At 40.6% G+C, this 19,704-nt stretch overlaps 1 protein-coding gene across 1 annotated transcript in view; it reads right to left on the reverse strand.

Annotated features, from left to right (window-relative positions):
• LOC140453242 (dynein axonemal heavy chain 5-like) overlaps positions 1-19,704 on the reverse strand; it is a 293,833-nt gene that overhangs the window by 174,627 nt on the left and 99,502 nt on the right. The window contains 5 exon segments of the mRNA XM_072547816.1: positions 157-358; positions 4,961-5,088; positions 7,326-7,416; positions 7,823-8,010; positions 17,809-18,039. Coding sequence (XP_072403917.1) covers positions 157-358; positions 4,961-5,088; positions 7,326-7,416; positions 7,823-8,010; positions 17,809-18,039 — 840 coding nt within the window.

Raw genomic sequence — 19,704 nt, forward strand, 5'->3', positions numbered from 1 at the left:
GAGTGACTTCAAATAAAATTGCAATTTGAACAAAATATTGGATATTTTAATATGTTCTTAAGATATTAATAATTTTATCTATTTTTTAAAAATCTCCTTTAATTTTTTTTTCCCCAAATGTCACAGAACATAATCTCATAATCTTGAAACAAATACCTGAACACAATGCAAGAGCACCCAGATACATCACCCGAGGTTCAGCTTGAATTTGGATTTGCAGGTTGTGATAGAACTTGACTTGGAATTCAAACGCAGACAATGAAGGGGAACCTTCTATAAACTTTGCAAGAGTGTTTTCACGGTCTTCTCTCCAGAGGTGACTGTATGTGTTGAACGTTTCGAGAATTTCTTGTAAACCCTAGGATGGGAACAGTAAAATCAAAATATTGAGAATCTAAGTGCATTGAAAAGTTGAGAAAATTACAATGATTTTACTATTTTTGTACAATCATTCAATGATACAGCACAGGAGAAGGCGAAACATATCTGCTTATTCTGGCCTTTTGAAAGACTTATTCAATAAGTTGCATTCCACTATCTTTCCCCATAGTGCTCTAAATGTTTCCTTTACACATTTTTATGTAATTTCCTTATCAATGTCATCACCGAATCTGCTTATAACACCCTTTCAGGCAGTGCATTCCAAAAAATAAGAGCTTACAGCCTAAATGTATTCCTCCTCACTTCACCACCTTAGCTAAATACCTTGACTATGTTCATATTGGTAACTGACCCATCTGCAACTGGATGTAAGCAGTTGCTTACATGTGTGAGCAGTTTTTTATACAATCAAAACTCTTCATGATTTTGAACATTTATATCAAGTCTCCTCTGATTATTCCCTACTACATTAAAAAAAACCAACGTCTGAGATAGAAATGCAATCTGTACTAACATGTCTTGTCACATTCATGTGATCTTTACAATGAGAGACACTGACAAGAGGATTACCACTTTGCAGCCAGTTTCAATTAAGTTAAAAATCACACAACACCAGGTTATAGTCCAACAGGTTTAATTGGAAGCACTAGCTTTCGGAACGACGCTCTTTCATCAGGTGGTTGTGGAGGGCGCACCGAAAGCTAGTGCTTCCAGTTAAACCTGTTGGACTATAACCTGGTGTTGTGTGATTTTTAACTTTGTACACCCCAGTCCAACACCGGCATCTCCAAATCAGTTTCAATGAAATCACACTAAGGGACAGACAGTTTTAATGAGAGCGCAAAAGATGGTGTTAGAAGTGCAGCTGAGATAGTGTTGAAGAGCAATTAGAAAAAAAACAAAGCTGTCAATAGACAAATAAAGGAATATTCAGAGCTGTGATGCAGATATAACAATTGAAAAGTAACAAAGAAACAAGCCACAGCCAAAACACTGAGTAAAACACAATTGCTTTCTCTCCCTCTCTCTCAGCATCAGCCGAAATGAAAGATGACGCGATGTAGAACTGGTGTCATTTCCAAGTGTGATGGCAAAATTATGAAATTTTGTTGGATCCACTCAAACAAAAACAACTACATATCGATACACTCTTAACACTGGTGGGAAAAGACTTTTTCAAAATGCACATCACCCTAAATCTATCAGAAAAACAGAAAAAAAAGCAGACTTTGAAGGCATGTTTTATTCTCAAGTTAATGCCTTTTATCCATACTAACCTCATTATCTTTTACATCACTAATATCAAAACTTGATCAACATCTATCTTAAATATACTCAAAGACTGAGCATCCATGGTCCTCTGGGGTATAGAAATCCAAAGATTCATTACCATCAGGGTAAAATATATTCTCCCCATCTCAGTCCTAAGTGAACTTTCCCTTATTTTTAAATTGCATTCCCCAATTTTTAGATTCCCCAATCAGGAGAAACATCTTCCCAGCATCTCCTTAAGTACTTTCTTAATTTCAATGAGGTTACCTCTCAGTCTTCAAAATTGACTAGAATACAAGCCAGTTTGCTCAATCTCTCTTCATAAGACTGTCCTGCTGTCCTGGGAAAAAATATGATGAAACTTTATCGCACTTCTTCTGTGGCAACAATATCGTTCCTTAGATAAGAAGATCAAAACTGCGCAGTGTATTCTAGGTGTAGTTAATCAAGCTCCTATACAGTAAGACTTCACTATTCCTGTGCTCAATTCTTTTCGTGATAAAGTCTTCCATTAGCCTTCTTAGCGATAAGAGATTATGCGCTGTGTGGGAAAAGCATTGCTCACATTACAAATAATTTTGCACATGGGTGTATGGCTAGAATAATGTACAAAATGTAGGTCTTGTGGAGAGAGTTCAGAGAGATTTGATCTTTGGAAAGACACCAGCTGAACATTCTGATGAATCACTCTACATGATTTAACAGGTTGGTTCAGTCAGATTGATGAATGATGACTTTTAGAAGAACAACAGTCTCATAAAAAGTATCAGATGAACACTGGTGCATCATGGCAATATCATGATCTTCACAGATCTGTACAAAGTAGCCTAACATAGCAATCTAAAAATGAAAACCTCAGAAGTAAGGTCAGGCAATATGATGGCACCATATTTGTATTTAGAAGATAGATTACTCTAAGAGCCCAATGTAATGACAGGGGTAAAGTTGTAGAGTTTGACATCATTGATGGCAAGCAAAAGCTATTGACATCAGCCAGAAAATGTCTGGAGCTTAGACTAGTAGCCCTCAAAATGCCAAATGAAGTTTGCAATGTTACAGCATTCTAAATCATTAGGCATGGTACAAATTCTACAGGAGTACAATAATGTTACATTAATTTACAATAGTGTTACACTTTAACAGGGTTAGGCTATCTTCCTGCAGAAGATCACCTTAAAGTAGGTAAGAGTTTAGGACCAATTAGATGTCTGCTAAGGAAATTTCGAGCTGCTCTCAGAGCTAGCCTGAAAGACAAAATTGAAGAGCCAGGAAAGAAAGCTGTCAAGGAAGTGACAACTACTACAGCATGGATTACAAGCAAAATGTTTGTAGTGAAACAACCTGAAAAGCTGGGTGTATACATTGTCCCCAAGGATGTAAACAAAGCTTTGAAGAGACTCGGCCACCCCATGCCAACCATCAAAGGAATTTTACTACAACTTGCAAAGACAAAAATCTTCACCATCCAACATGTGAAGGAGGGTTGCTGACAGGTGAAGGTGAATGAAAGCATCAATATCCTAATTATAATCTGGTTTGCCTTTAGGAGACACAGATCTTTACATTTACAGAAATGAACTGACAGCCCAAGATGGCGTATTGTACAAAGGAAGTTGAGTCAACACACAAAGGTGTTGAGAGGGCAGAAACTGAATTGCAACATGCAAGACAAGAAGAAATAGAATCAAGTCTGAGGAAGGCAAGAGATCTGTTCTACTGATCAAACATGACCAACAAAACCAACAAGTGCACCAGCCAGTGCAGTGTCAGTAATGAGTACCAAGTTAAGCAGGTTGGAGAACCGCAAATAACATATGACATCCTAGACAGACCATGGATGAAGATGTAAGTAGACCTCTTCATTCTCACAGGAATTGACTACCTTGTCAGCAAAGACTACAGGAAATTTTGCCTACTTGAAATGGACCAGATAACTGCAATGACTACTGATGAGATTGCCAAATGCCTGAAAGCACATTTTAGCCATTACACTATTCTGAATTCAACTGCTTCAAAAGAATTGGGATATTCAACATTATACATCATTCCACACTACCCTTAGGTAATAGGAAAGGCTGAGGTGGCCGTGAACATCATCAAAGAAGACATAAAGAAATCAAGCAAGTCTAGCCTGGATTTACACAAAGCAATTCTTGAGTGGAAAAACAAAAACACTGAAGTATAGAGAGTAGTTTAGTACAAAGATTTGCATCACGTCACACCCAAAAACTCCTCCAATGACAAGGAAGCAGAATCCAGGTGAGCATGAGTAACAAAATCAAGGTGAAGGACTTGTAAACCTTTTCTAAATAGCTTCCAATGTATAAGACTCCTTCTGTTAATATGGTGACCACTACTGTACACAGTAACCCAGATGGCATCTCACCAATTTCAGATGTCCAGCTATGTAATAGTTTGTTGTCTATATAATTCTGTTAAATCTCATTTACATCCTCTCTGAGACATCTTCTTAAATCTGGGAACGTCAATTCTCCAGAATACCTAACTGGTGTTTTATGAATGCTCAGTCTAACACTTCCTTTGCAGCCTGTGCTTCCAGTTATAAAGCTAAGGATCCCATATGAATATTTCAACTTATCCTGTCACTGCCAAAGTCTTTTACATGCATATCCATCAGATTCCTGCAACACCTTTAAAAGTATACTGTTAGCACTGTCTCTCCTTATTCTTCCAATCAAAACAAAACACTTCTGTGTTTAACTTTAATCAACTTGTATCTGCTGATTTCAACAATCTCCATTCAAACCTAAACATATCAAACAAATGAGCTGAGGGGTGACCTTATAGAGATTTATAAAATCATGAGGGGCACGGATAGGATAAATAGACAAGATCTTATCCCTGGGGTGGGGAGTCCAGAACTAGAGGGCATGGGTTTATGGTGAGAGGGGAGAGATTTAAAAGGGACCTAAGGGGCAACTTTTTCACACAAAGGGTGGTGTGTGTATGGAATGACCTGCCAGAGGAAGTGGTAGAGGCTGGTACAATTACAACATTTAAAAGGCATCTGGATTGGTACATGAATAGGAAGGGTTTAGAGGGATATGGGCCACATGCTGGCAAATAGGACTAAATTAAGTTAGGACATCTGGTCAGTATGGATGAGTTGGACTGAAGGATCTGTTTCCATGCTGTACATCTCTATGACTATAAATATTCATACCACGGCCCTCTCCTATTATCCTATCAGGTGGTTTTCCCATTCAATATAAGCAATGTTTCAACCAGCACAATTAGATACAATGGCATTTAAACAAATGATCATCACTCACGGCAATTGTTTTACCTTTCTAAATGAATTGACAGATGATGAAATGAGAGAAACTAGCTTAATTATGTCCTTGTTTTCAGAAATTATCTTGTAGTAATTGTTAGGTTGAGTGTAGGCCAAAATCAAATCTGGCACAGTATCATCTGCAAATGAGGAAAGACATTACATTTTATTTGTATCTTTTCAACAATGAGCATTATAGTCTCTTATATCACTTATGAAATACAAACAAACATCTAAAACAATTTACTTTGATGTGCAATCACTATTGCTATGTACACACAGCGATATCTCACTACAGCACTGAGCTAAAATAATCTGGAATTTTGGATAATCTGGAATTTTCATGTTTCCCCAGAGTTGGGAAAAGGACAGGGATCACCGAAACTTCATTTTTCTCATAAGTTTAAATTTCCTGTATAAAACTGGGTAATATAATCTTATCACAGGCAGGACGAGGTTCAGGTTAGGAATCAGTCATAAGCCTACTTGGCATCAGGGTTAGCACTCACAAAAATAGGTGACCTCTGTTTACCTGTATTTTCAACAGGTCGAGGATGGGGGGAGGATTTGAAAGGCTTTGGAAAACCTGCCTTGTTTCAAAGCTTGTGATCCTTGGAGACAGCCTGCTGAGTAGCAAGGAACATTCTGACAAGTTAGTGTTAAAACATGACAACATCAAGTAACATAAATTAGATGTGTTGTTATTGCAGTGAGTGATCATATGGCTCTGTCATGCAGAACTAAGTTGACCATTGTATTGACTAACATTGTACCTTAGAGTACTCTTCCCATTTGGAATGATGCCATCATGCATTTAAAATCAAAGAAAACTGTAAGGGGAATTCTAATGACATGAGCTGAATTAACCAACATGTCCAACATGTTTTAGATTTGTAAATTAAATGGTCTGCAGCTTTCACTCCTGCGCTAAATTGATTTATAGGTCATCTGGCCTTTTGTCAGGTTCAATAGGTTCCATTCTCTACAGTTGCAAGAGTTTGCTTTTACAATTAAGCCCATTATGAATACTTGGCTGTAAAATCATACATCTCAGCCAAAGGTTGTGTACACAGTTTGTATGGAATGATTAAAGGATGAAAGAATTAAAGGATGGGGGTTGGTTAGCCCAGTTGACTGTCAATTTGTTTTAGGGTGCAGAATGATGCCAACAAGTATGGGTCAATTCCTGGCTGAAATTTCAATGAAGGCCCTCAACCTCACTTGAGACATGCTGATCCTCAGGTTAAACTCACCCCAAGTCACCTCTGTGGAATGAGAAAGCGGCCATAGGGTTCTGAGAGGCTATGGTGACTTTACCTTCATTGAAGGGTTATCTGTATTTCATTTCATTAATAAATAGGTGCTTGTTTGTTTATACAACAAGTGGCCATTTAAGGGGTTTGTTTTACAGGTCTGCATTTTTTTCACTATGAATCATGCTCTTAAGTGACAACTCTATTGGTTTGCTGGGCATGTACGTTTTCATATCCATCTGAAAGATTTTCATTGCTAGGATGTGCCTCTTCACCTCTGGCCACAGTGAATACTGGATCAGCAGTTGAGGAGGATACATGGGAGACATGGCCAATATGAGGGCGCATGGAGGAGACATTGGCAGTCTTAAAGGGCACAACTCCAAAAACCAAGCAGGCTGTTGCTAGGTCAGATAAGTTTGAGCAGAGGCAGAACAATGCAAGCACAGCCAAACCAATCATAGGAGGCAAACTGTTTATTTGAACATTGTAATGAAGTTTATGCGTTTATTTAAACAGTCATTCTGTTTTTCACTCAAATCATCTTCATGCTGAGAAGCTCTAGCAGTTAGAAAGAGGGGAAAAGGGATGAAGTCACAATCAGTTTACAATCCAATTATTTTTCTTAGTTAGAAATCTGGCTTCAGATTCCAGGCGATACTGTGACTTTACAATAAGATCAAACTTTGAGGTAGGTTCTCATCATGTTCCGTATGCATGAGTCTGATGGGTAGATGTTGGAAAACCAGGCACAAGCTCTCTATGACTTCTATCCACTCATTTTAAACACAGGAAAATTTGGCTTAATTTATTCAGAATTTTACAATGTCTTTCTGTCCACCCAATGGGAAGGAAAAGTCAGTGTCCTGCTCTCGGTGAAAATTTAAAGTCTGATGATTTTTTTTGACAAAAATTTGGAATTTTTACCTATGGTTCTTTAGAATCCACTTCCAAAGTAAAATCATGGTGTCATATACAAGTTGGAGCTGGTACTTGAATTGATATATATTGTGAGGAACCTAAGAAGGAGAGGTTTCCCAACCTGATGCCTTCAGCCAGCAAGTTATTTGCTGCAGTTTTTATGTTCTGACAAAATATATTTACCTGCTTCCATTAGTAATTACCTGCAAGGTTTCCTTCATATTTATCAATCAAGGAGTCATCCTGTGTATCATTTCTTTGTAATTCAGCTATTTTCTGGTCATTTGACTTTTTCTGTTAATAAAATGATATATTTATTTCAATCCCTCTAAATAATTGTCAGCTGATGCAGTTCTTTCATTTTTATCAGTGTATTTCTTTAGGTAGATTTCATGGTGCATCCTGACCTATATTTCACCCTTATTACACATTAAAAGTTGAGGCTTATTTGAGGCTACTAAGTAGCTCACTTTATAATTAGGTGAGTAGTTCATGTATACTGGCATTTACACCAGCAAATCTCCACAAATTTTAATTTGTATAAATTTTCACTTCCGCACTTCAAATATGTTCCAACATTATTCTCTAAAAGGTATGAATAAATATTTAATTACAAATAGCTTGAAAAAATTCCACAATTTAAAAATAAATCCAAACTCACCACGGATTAGCTAAGAGTTAAAATGTCCACAATACATACTGTTGTCATCCTTCTCTTGCTCCACATGGATAGTCCTTTGGAAACATTGATAATACTGTCACACACTCTATTCAAAGTATACTGGATTTCTTCCAGTGTTGGACGGAGCATAATATCAGGTATGGCAAGGCAAATGTCAACATGGAGAACTGAACTGAAGTCTTGTTTCTGATAATCTGAATCAGGATCTAAGATGAGAGAATCTGTCAAAATAGAATCCCATGTATTTGCTATGATTGTAACCCTAGATTTGCTCGAGTCTATTTTCTGTAATAATCAGAGCAATAGAAAGAAACAGAGTCCAAAAAATCAGATAAAATGTTCACTACATTTCCACTGTTGCTAATATTTAAGGCCCACATTATTATCCCAATCATTACAATTTTTAAGACCTCACACACATTAGCATTTTGAATACATCTTATACAATCAAATAATCATAAACTGATTTTTATGAATGTGGTGGAACGTGTTTTCCTTTATGGCAGAACACAAGCATGATTTTAATAATGAACTCAGCAGAAAAGGTGACTTTCTTTTAAAATATATTATGGTAATATAATTTATGGTTCATTTCTTCTGGTATATAACTCTTTTAACTTGCAGAATTAAAATTTATGAGCAGAAAATGAGATAAATGTAACTGAAGCACTTTAAAGTCCACCACATTCAAAAGATTGAAGTTATGTTCCTCTAAGAGGTTAATAGATTAAAAAGGTAAAGAAATTAAAATGTCTAAAACAAATGATAATTCAGAAGAATATCCATGGGGACAGCGAGGACTGCAGATGCTGGAGATCAGAGTCAAGAGTATGGTGCTGGAAAAGCACAGCAGGTCAGGCAGCATCCGAAGAGCAGGAGAATTGACGTTTCAGGCACAAGCCCTTCATCAACATATCCATGTTGGTATGACTGTGATGGGAGAAATGCACTGATAATCAAGGCTCACTACTCTACAGCTGTAACATCCGTGCAAATGTTGATTAAATTAGCAAAATGGTCAATTCTTTTCTTTCCTAATGCCACCCAAAATAAATTTACTGCTTTGGAATAAATAGAGAGTTGCCCAGTTAAATGTAAAATGGTCTACTGTTTCTATCAACATTACAGAAATTGAGTTAGGTTAAAATGTATAACAAAAATATAGACTGTTCTGCTCTATTAGTCTTTTCCAGAAAACTTCCTTTTTGGAGTCACACTCAGCAGAAATTAAGAATAGGTTTTTGCATTTTGGATGGGGCTTCAATAGTGAAGTCAAACAGGGATCCTGACTCCACTACTTGTTGGGAGAGGCCAGCTCCCATTAACCTTGCCTGGATTGTCAATTAGTAGTTAGCAGATGCAGTACAAGCACCAAATTAATTTGGCAGATGGATTTTCAAAGCTGGGAAGGTCACTTGGAGGCCCTACATCTTTAGGTTCCTCTCAGCACTTGAAATCCTTTTAGAGTAAAACATGACCACAACTTTTGCATTAATACTGTGGAGGAGTAAACCCCCCCACACAGTGACTGTGGCTAGGTAGCTGACAGATATCTGAAACACTGCCTGTCCAAGCAGTCACTATGCTACCAGTGGTATGGGGATCAGTAAGCTGACTGGAAAATTCAGTCAGTCAATCTTGATCAAGAGCTTTAATTAATTGGTGAATTATCTCTTTTAATCATTCACCAGTTGTAAGTGAATAGCCATTCTGCTCCCAGTCACCAGAATATTTGGCCTAGTCAGGATGGTGTCAGCAAGCCAGCTGTAGATGTGAAATTAGGCATATGTCTTCCTCTAATACTTCCCTAATATTGAGTCAAAATCCTACCCTATATTCTCCAACTCACTCACCAATGGCAATTCCATTCAATATTTAACATTTTATAATAGTCCATCCTCATCAAAGTAAATGTGGTTCTGATCAACAGGCTAGAATAAATTGCAAACTCTTACATTTTTTTTATATATAGAAATGCTCTTATACAGCTGAATATTTTTCCCCATCAACAAATCACTTGTGGGTTTTTTTTCATCTATTAATCATCAACAACTCTTACAATACTTACACAAATTACTTCCAATTATTTGTGTAAATATTGTTGAAATTAATTGTATATCTCCAAATAAAGTGGCAACTTTATATTGCTAAACCAACATCATTTTAGTTATTATGTTCACAGAATTCTGCTTCTTGGATCCTGTTTGAACTTACACACATAAGGAAGATAAGATCCAATAGTACAAATGTGAATAAAAATATTCTGTCTCTGGTGAGTACAACTAAAATCCTGAACACCTCGCATCATTTTTTTAACAGTTATTAGCAAAAAAAAGGGTAAATCCCAATTAGAAAATCTTCATTGGGTACCATGTTAGTGGAGAGACCAGAGAAGCCAATGGGAAAGGGAATATGCATGCAACTGAAGAGCTATGTCAATATCATTAAAAATCTGTGTGGACTTCAGGACAGGCAACAATGCAAAGTGGCCAAGCAGAGGCTGATAGCCAAGTTCAGTACCCATGGGGTTGGCCTCAACTGGGACCTTGGGTTCATGTCACTCTGCAGGTGACCCCACTGCACTGTGCAAACACACACACATTTCTACAGACCCATACACTCATGCAGACCCTCTCTCATACCTACAAACTCTCTCTCATACACTCCCACATATACTCACATGTACACACACACCTTCTTACAGACTTAGACCCCTTTACACTCACACTCATGCGCATACACACACAGACACATATAGGTTTGTGGGGTGAATTTGTACTTTTAGAATGACATATTATTTTGCTCAAAAACTGCGTGAATCCATGTAAGATTCTGTAAATCCTTTTTTTAGATTAGAATCAGTCTGAATATTGGGGCACAGACAGCCTCGCACAGGGCACCTCACACCTTCAATGTCTGGGCTGACATGGCACCAATTGTTAAAGTTCACTTGGGAATGTAACTTTAAAGAAATTCTGGGATTTACATTTGAAAGAACTGAAACCAACATGGTCATTCTAAAAGATGAGAGAATTAACAAACAATCCCTGTTTTTTTCAACATACAATTTAAGTTACATCAACTTGATGTTGGAACTATAACCTGGGGTTGTGTATTTTTAACTTTGCGCACCCCAGTCCAACACCGGCAACTCGAAAGTACGTCAACATCTGTGGTGAAGGACTGTACCTGCAGTGAACACAGCAAATGCAGTGCACATGCATGAAGAGCAATGGCAATGCATGAATGAGGGGGTGGGTGGGTGGGTGGGTGGAGTGCACGATTAACAGGGTGAGAATGGGTTCTTGTCCATTGAGGGGATACAGCCATAGTCACTCCAGGAGTTGGCCCATTTCTAATCCAAGTGATTGTCTATGGTCAGTCAAACAGGTTTGTCCAGTTCAAGTTTGGCTATCATCAATGTTTCAGTCTGGGAAGTGGACCATAATTGGTCCTGAGAGTCAAGCAAGATCAGTCCTGGACTTGGCAGTCAATCTGACAGGGACACCCCAAAAATAAATCTGGGGAATGAGCCGCGCTCATTAACGGCAATAAGTTGTATGTAAACTCGGTGGCAGGGAGAGGTGTGGATGTCTAGGATCTACAGCCCTTTCCACAATCCAGTCGAAGCTTTGGGTCCTCTACATGAATGGCACCTTTTATCACCACGAAATGCAACAAGCTAAAAGAAACCCACAAACACAAACAACATCCTGACTGGTATAAAGCTCACCAAAGAGGAAGAGAACAATAACCGACTTTCCTTTTTGAACATCATGGTAGGACAAAAAGCCAGCGGAGAGCTGCAGACTAACGTCTACAGGAAAGCCACACACACTGACCAGATACTCAACTACAGAAGCAACCATCCCAACACCCACAAACAGAGCTGCTTTAGGACACTATTCAAAGGAGTCACAACACACTGCGGCACCCTATAACTACAAGAAGCCAAGGAGAAACACCTATAAACATATTCAGGAACAACGGGTACCTGATAAGCGCAGTCCGCCAATTCCTGCACAACAGGCCTAAATAGGAAGACACAACACACCCAGCAACTCCAGTCATCTACCATACAAAGACATTTCAGAGATGACTACAAACTACTCTGGCCCCTCGGTGTCATGGTAGCCCACAAACCTACTACAGAAGAGCCTCGATTATCTGAATGAGATGGGCAGGCACTATTTCGTTTGGATAATCGATTATTCGATTAATCACATCAATGCCTTTCCTCTGGGGCTCGGAGTTTTCAGTGAAGTCTGCTCCCCATCAGGAGACACACAGCACACCGCGCGTGAGTCCCCGCCCTACCCCAGCCCTGTCCAACACCACCCCCATCCAACACAGCCCCCCTGCCCTGTTCCCAACCCCGTCAACACTGCCCCAGACTGCCTGCCCCCACCTCTGTGCTCGCCCAAACTCCTAAACCCATTCGCCTCGCGCCCCCATTCCCCCCACCACTGCCCGCACCCCCCCCCCCCAATGCCGTCCAACACCGCTCCATGCCCGCCACCCGTGCACTCTCCCAAACACCCCCACCATCTCTCCAGGGCAGCTGGACTGGACACCAACAACAAGACTTCTGCTGCTGCCTTTTGGGGGGTGAGTCTCCAAATAGTATGCACACGCACACAGACACGCACACAGACACACACACGCATGCGCACACATGCACAGACACACGCACATGCACACACACACGCACATACCCGCACACACACATACACACACACACACACACACATACATGCCCACACACAGCCACACACAAAACTTTTTACATAGGTTCCTCTGTTGCCCTGTACAGGACAATGTTGGAGAGATTATCTGGGGAAGGCGGGTGGGGATCTAAGAGTACACCCATGTGTAGAACGCCAGGGAAAGTGTGGGAGAAGAGAGAGAGAGGGCAGGTGGTCAGTCATGTGGAGATGTTGCCTGAGCTCCCATCAATGTCCAAGACTGTTCTTGGCTGCATTTCAGTAAACTGGGCTCACTTTTAATCACTGTAAACAACACTGTGCGATCAGTGTTGGAAACACGCCTTTGATGTAATGTTTCCTCGAGATCTTCTTCGGATAATCTGATATTAGGATAATTGATATTCAGGTAATTGATATCCTCTGTACCTAGGGTGCTGCAGTATGTTGTGACTCCTTTGAATAGTGTCCGAAAGCAGCTCTGTTTGTGGGTGTTGGGATGGTTGCTTCTGTAGTTGAGTATCTGGTCAGTATGTGTGGCTTTCTTGTAGACATTAGTCTGCAGCTCTCCGCTGGCTTTTTGTCCCACCATGATGTTCAAGAAGGAAAGTTGATTATTGTTCCTTCCTCTTTGGTGAACTTTGTAGGCATCATGGTCGCCCACAAACCTCCTACCACATGAAAACAACTACTGAAGAATTTAAAGGACTCAGTACATACAGCCAACAGAACAAATGTAATATACAAGGACTGCAACAAACATTACATTGGACAAATTGGCAGGAAACTAACCACCAGGATACATGAGCAACAATTAGCCACCAAAAGACATGACCAACTATCATTAGTATCCATAAACACAGATGAAGAGGGATGCTAGTTCAGTGGGAACGATGCATCCATTCTGGGACAATCTAAGCTAAGACACATGTAGGAATTCCTAGATGCTTGGCATTCAAACTGGAACTCCAATAACAACCATATCGACTTTGACCCCATTTACCAACCTCTCAGAAACAGAACCGAAAGTGATATCACCCACCACAACAAACCAAGACACATAATTAGCACTAGAGGCTCATTGATGATGTTACCTAACATGGTGACGAAACATCTGAGAACAAATCTACCACTCAGCGAGCAAACTAACAACCTGATCCACAACTTGAGCTACAAATCTTCTCGAAAATCTCAAAGTGAAGACAACCCAGAGATGGCACAGACAAATGTAGAGTGAGCTAGGTTGAGATGTTTTGAGTTCTTATTATTTCATTTGTACAGTTGGATGTCAGCCTTCAGTCTATAGTATCCACAAGGATTGAGTTGTTTTTCGATTTTATTTATCTGTGCAATAAAATGTTGACTTTTCCTTTCAATGATAATTCTGATCTCCTCACTTCTGTGAAAGCTAATGTGCATGCCATATCTTACTAAAGCACCTGTGATACATTGAGGACTTTCAATACTGCTCACATGAATGAATCCTTGCTTCAAATACATGAGTCACATTAGAAAGTCCACTCCATAGTGAATATTGATGGGTTGTCCCACATCCTGAGACTGCATTTGATGTACCTGACACCTCCCCCCATCCCACATTCCACACCCCCCCAGAATCTCCGTCCACCCCAACTATCACTGCAATTCTGAAGAATACAATGAGTCTTTGTCTTTGCAATGCCTGAACATCCTCACTGACACTTGCAGTACTATGGACAATGAAGTTTTGAGCTTTCCCTCTATTCAGCTCCACAATTAAAAGATAGTTACATGTGATATGGCCATTGCCAATTTCACATACTTAAATATTCCGATACAGCTCTGAAAACCCCAAATATGGGACAGTCAATTACTTCATTAAATTTGTAGATACCTGACAGAGTCCCCATCAACTCCCATAAGATGTGTGTTCAGTGACCATCAATTGGACAATGCAGGCCTTGTTTCCACACCTAGACCTTATCATTGTCATGAGTCTCCTTGACATCTAGACTGCCTTGATATCAATCCCTAACTGATCTGTGTCCCCTGACAGATTAGGCAATTTCTCGTCAGCCACCTTATTGATTATGAGAGAGGTGCCAAGGTATGGCAATTGAAAAGCTGCAATTGGTGAAATGGTGAAAGATTTGCCATGTATTTCATTTCTGTGAACCTTCTCAGATCCAGTTGGTATAATAGTATAGATCAAGTAAACATACATTAACAAACGTGCTTGTTCTATCCAGTTGTTGTTGTGTCACCAATGTCTTACAAGATCATAGGGGCTGCTGTCATTAGAGAGAAGGAACTGGTGATGATTTAACCTGAGGACCACCAGACCTCAGGTTGAGAAGGAGAGTCCTTCATGGTAACGTCAAACCAGTGATGGGAACTGAACCCACAATGCTGGCATCGCACTGCTCTGTGAGCCAACAATCCAGCCACCTGAGCTGGACAGATTCCACACAGTGATCAAATACCTATGGTATCAACGTGTCCTTAAAAGTTTGATTTTAATTCCTCTCCCACCCTTTATGTCTAGGTGAAAGCCAGTCATTCCCAACTCAGATGAAGGGAGCCTGCTGACTTGGACATCCTGGTGATTTTGAACATTCTGATAGGTATCCTCATGGGGCTTGATGCCTATTAGGCACCAGCCTTCTGAGAGTTTTCTGTATGACTGCAGGTTTACCCTCCTCAACTACTGGATGCAATAGGATAACTGGCGGAGGACTGGAGCAATGGCAGGAGATCTCTGAAGTGTTCTGAGAAGAAGCTTCTAAGGTGTTAGTGTGCCCACTCTCCAACCTTCTGTGTGCCTACGAGTACCACCATGTCTCCATGATAAACAGGGACATTTGGACTGAGGAAAAGGTATCTTGTTCCCCTTTCCCCTTGTCATTGATGCTGAGTACACATGGCTAGTGTGATGGAGTGTCAGTGGGACAACATCCTCTTCATCGAGGCAGCCAAGAGCTCATACGCCAAAGCCATCACAATCGTTAGAACATGGTCAGACTCCTCCATTCTTCACTCTTGCCCACTAAGGGCTTCTGCTCAGTGTACCCTGACCTCTCTCGGCAGGTTGAACAGGTCACTTTAGGCCAAGTAGACAGCCCGTTGCAGAAGTTATGCTGAAGAAGGTAGCTGGTCTCCAGCCATCCTCTGAAAGTCAGAGACATTGGGCGTTTTGTCCTCCATCTGCTGCAGAAACAGATCAGTGATGTGCTCACCAGATTATGCCTCAAAGTCTACTCTACCTAACATGTCTTGAGGTGACTCTCGGCTGGTGGATGGTGTAAGTGAACACCTTGCTGGTGCATCCTCTGAGGTTTCAAAGGCATCATCTGTAGAGGTGTTGCTGGTGCTGCTACAAGGCTCAGGTTGTGACCTCCTTCATTTGGTTTGCTCCTGGTCACTGCTCACGCTTGCAGAAGAAAAGAGAAAGAATTACCTGGTGATGAAATACAATAGCTTATGCAAACAGCAGCTGGTACTATTACTCTTAGGATAATCCTGTCTTCCCCTTGCACAGGAACAGTCCAGGATTCCCAGGGTGTCAGGATCTTTATGTCAGTACTTCTCTGGCCTTCTTGGCTCTCTCCACTTGGTTCTGGGCCAACTTTTCCTGTAATAAGTTAAAGGGAAGGATTGAATACAACAACAATGTGTACAGCAGCACTTTGAGCATATGAGGAGGTGAGCCATCACCATTAAATGAACAGGACGCACAGTGCTCAGAAGGGTTAGTAGTTTGTCAGCAAAAGGAGGGAGTGAGCCATTGAGGGCACATTGTAGATGTGATACTCAGGCTTGCAAGTGATAGCCAAGCTACATGTGACATGCCTACAGAGTGGCAGAATTAAACTGAGTGATGCTTGTCTGTGTGTGAGCTCACAGAGTCAAGATCATGCTCCTTACCTTTGCAGAGCACAGAATATCATTCATTTTCCTGCAGGACTGCAGCGCTGGGTGTACTCGTGAGTGCCACTGCTATTTCAGTCCAAGTTTGATAGGATGGCCTCCTGGTACCACTCTCTAGGGAGAGGTCCTCGGTTCTGCCCCTGATTCCATCCAGTAATGGTTGTAACATAGTGTCAATGAATTGATCGGTGACTTTCTGCTTCTTAGAAGGAATTCTGCAGTGTAGAAGGCAACCACCACTGGCTGAGTGAAAGCTCCTTGCAACAGGGGAAGCCTTGTCCATCTGGGCCTCTAAATATGGCACCAGAACCTATTAACCAGACAGTGCCACTAGGGATGAGAACTTCCAGCTTGCTCACGACCAGTGATTCACCAAGTTTTTTGTGAAACATCTTGTTTGCATAGATAATAAGGTGAGAAGCACATAATTCATAGAATCATAGAATCCCTACAGTGTGGAAACAGGCCCTTCGGCCCAACAAGTCCACACCGACCCTCTGCAGAGAATCCCACCCAGACCCATTCCCTATTACTCTACATTAGTCTCTGACTAATGCACCTAACCTACACATCCCTGAACACTTGGGCAATTTAGTATGGCTAATTCACTTGACACACACATCTTTGGATTGCAGAAGGAAACCGGAGCACCCAGAGGAAACCCATGCAGACATGGGGAGAACGTACAAACTCCACACAGACAGTCACCGAGGCTGGGATGAAACCCGGGTCCCGAGCACTGTTGGGCAGCGGTGCTAACCACTGAGCCACCAAGCCATCCCATAATTGTGTGAGATAACTCCCTCCAAACTTTGGTGGATGTGGCACCATCTAAGTCCAACATGGGAAATCTCAGCCTATCATACTTCTATCAGGCCAGGCAGTTTTTGTTGAGAAGTGCATTTCTGGAAAGAGACAAATTGAAAAAGAACTCAGAAAATCTTTCACACTTCTCCCATATTATAGTATGCAGCCACCGTGAGGTGCTCCAATATTTTCTTTAAGGGTGGACTCAAACCAGTCAAAGTAAATTTTACCAGCGTTCAGAGCTAATACTGCTGTAGTAACAACAGACATAGTGTGTTTCTATACACCATATGATTCCCTTAAAATCTTGAAAAATGAATAATATCTTTGTTTCTATCCTTTGTCATTTAACCGTTTGAGTTTTCCAACCACTTTCAATAGTGTGTTTCTTCCATAATCCTGCAAACATTGCCTTTAATGCTATGCTTTTCAATTTACTAATTCAAGCTTCAATGCTCTAATATTTGAATAAAAGACTATTTAAGTGACCAAATCATTCATATTAAAGTATTTAATTTTAGGCCTTAAATTAAGCAGAAGATACCCTCAGACATCAGCAAGCAAAATTGATGAAACTCGGAATCTTACCCTCATAACGAATCTTGTGAGAACTATGCATGCGTTTTCTTAGTGTTTCAAGGGTGTTGCGTATGACCTTAACAAGTGCGTCCACATTTCGACGGCTGAAGTGATTGAGCAACTCCTTTGCCTCTTGCTTCAGAAATTTGTGATCTTTTAATCTCTTTAATGTTGAGATTGAATGAGCATCTGGAGAAATGCCCATTGAGGACTGGAATCGTGCTTTTGTTTCATTATTTTCTGTCATGAAAAATAAAATCTTGTGAATGCCTCCATGCCAATAGCTCATAACCTTGAAATTCAGCCATACAACTCCCAATTCTTGTTGCAATCAAATTTCTTAGACTGAAGCACAGCATCTAGCCTCAACCCTTATCCAACACTCAACAGATGCATGATTGATCTGTAACTCACTGCACCTGCCTTTGCCCCATATCCCTTAATAGTTTTGGTTACACATATCCTATCAATCTTAGTTTTAAAGCAAACAAATGTCCTGATTTCACTCCTGAAGAGCTTGACTCCAATTTAAGCTACCTTTGATTACTGTAGAAACAACAGACATAGTGTGTTTCTATGCACCATATGATTCCCTTACCATCTTGAAAAATGAATAACATCTTTGTTTCTATCCTTTGTCAACTCTTCGAGTCCAGGTCTCATTTGAGCTAATCCAAACTGCACTATCTTCCTTAGGTGCACTGCCCACAGTTGTACTTCAACTGAAGTGGCATAAAGTGGGGCCATTCAGCCCATCACATCCATGCCAGCACCGAAATCCTGTCAGTCCCATTTCCCTGCTCTATCTCTGTAGCCTAGCAAGTTTATTTCCCTCAAACTCCATCCAATTTTCTTTTGAAGGCACCTTCCCAGGCAGCAGGTCATTACCATCCATTGCATAACAAAGTTCATTCTCACACCCCTGGCAATTCTTGGTTGAAACGTTAAATCTTTGACCCCAGTTCTTTATCATCAACTAATACAACTAGCTTTTCACTCTCTGCTTTACCTAAACCTGTCATGATTATGCACACCATATTGAATCTCTTCTTAATTTACTTTACTCCAACAGCTCCAAAGAAACTTTGTAGCTAAAATCTCTAATTTAAGTTTAAGACCAAAAGAATTAGGCCATTCAGCCCATCAAGCTCCATTGTTCGATCATGGCTGACGTGCTTCTCAACCTTATTCTCCTGCCTTCTCCCTGTAACCCTTGATCCCCTTACCAATGAAGAATCTATCTATCCCAATCTTAAATACACTGAGTGACTTGGCCTCCAGAACCCTCTGCAACAAAGAGTTCCACAGATTCACCAGCCTCTGGCTGAAGAAATATCCCTTCATCTCAATTCTAAAGGGTCATCCTTTCACTCTGAGGCTGTGCCCTCAGGTCCTAGTCTCTAACACTAATGGAAATATCCTTTTCATGTCCACTCCTGCCTTTCTGTACTCTATAAGTTTCAATCAGATTCCCCCTCATCCTTCTGAACCCCATTGAATACAGACCCAGAGTCTTCAACTAGTCCTCATATGACAAGGTCTTCATTCTCAGGATGATTCTTGTAAATCTCCTCTGGACTCTCTCCAATGTCAGAAATCCGTACTTAGGTACGGGCTGCAAAACTGCTCACATAATTCCAAATACTGACTGGCCAGAGTCTTCAGCGAAAGTGGGTACAGCAGATGCAGGAGATTAGAGTCAAGATTAGAGTGGCGCTGGAAGAGCACAACAGGTCAGGCAGATGGTGATTCCTGATGAAGGGCTTTTGCCTGAACGTCAATATTCCTGCTCCTCGGATGCTGCCTGACCTGCTGTGCTTTTCCCCCACCATTCTAATCTTGGCCAGAGTCTTATACAGCCTCAGCAGTACCTCCCTGCTGTTGTGGAACATAGAATATAGAACA

The sequence above is a fragment of the Chiloscyllium punctatum genome, chromosome 26 (genome assembly GCF_047496795.1).
Source record: "Chiloscyllium punctatum isolate Juve2018m chromosome 26, sChiPun1.3, whole genome shotgun sequence".
Lineage (NCBI taxonomy): Eukaryota > Metazoa > Chordata > Chondrichthyes > Orectolobiformes > Hemiscylliidae > Chiloscyllium > Chiloscyllium punctatum.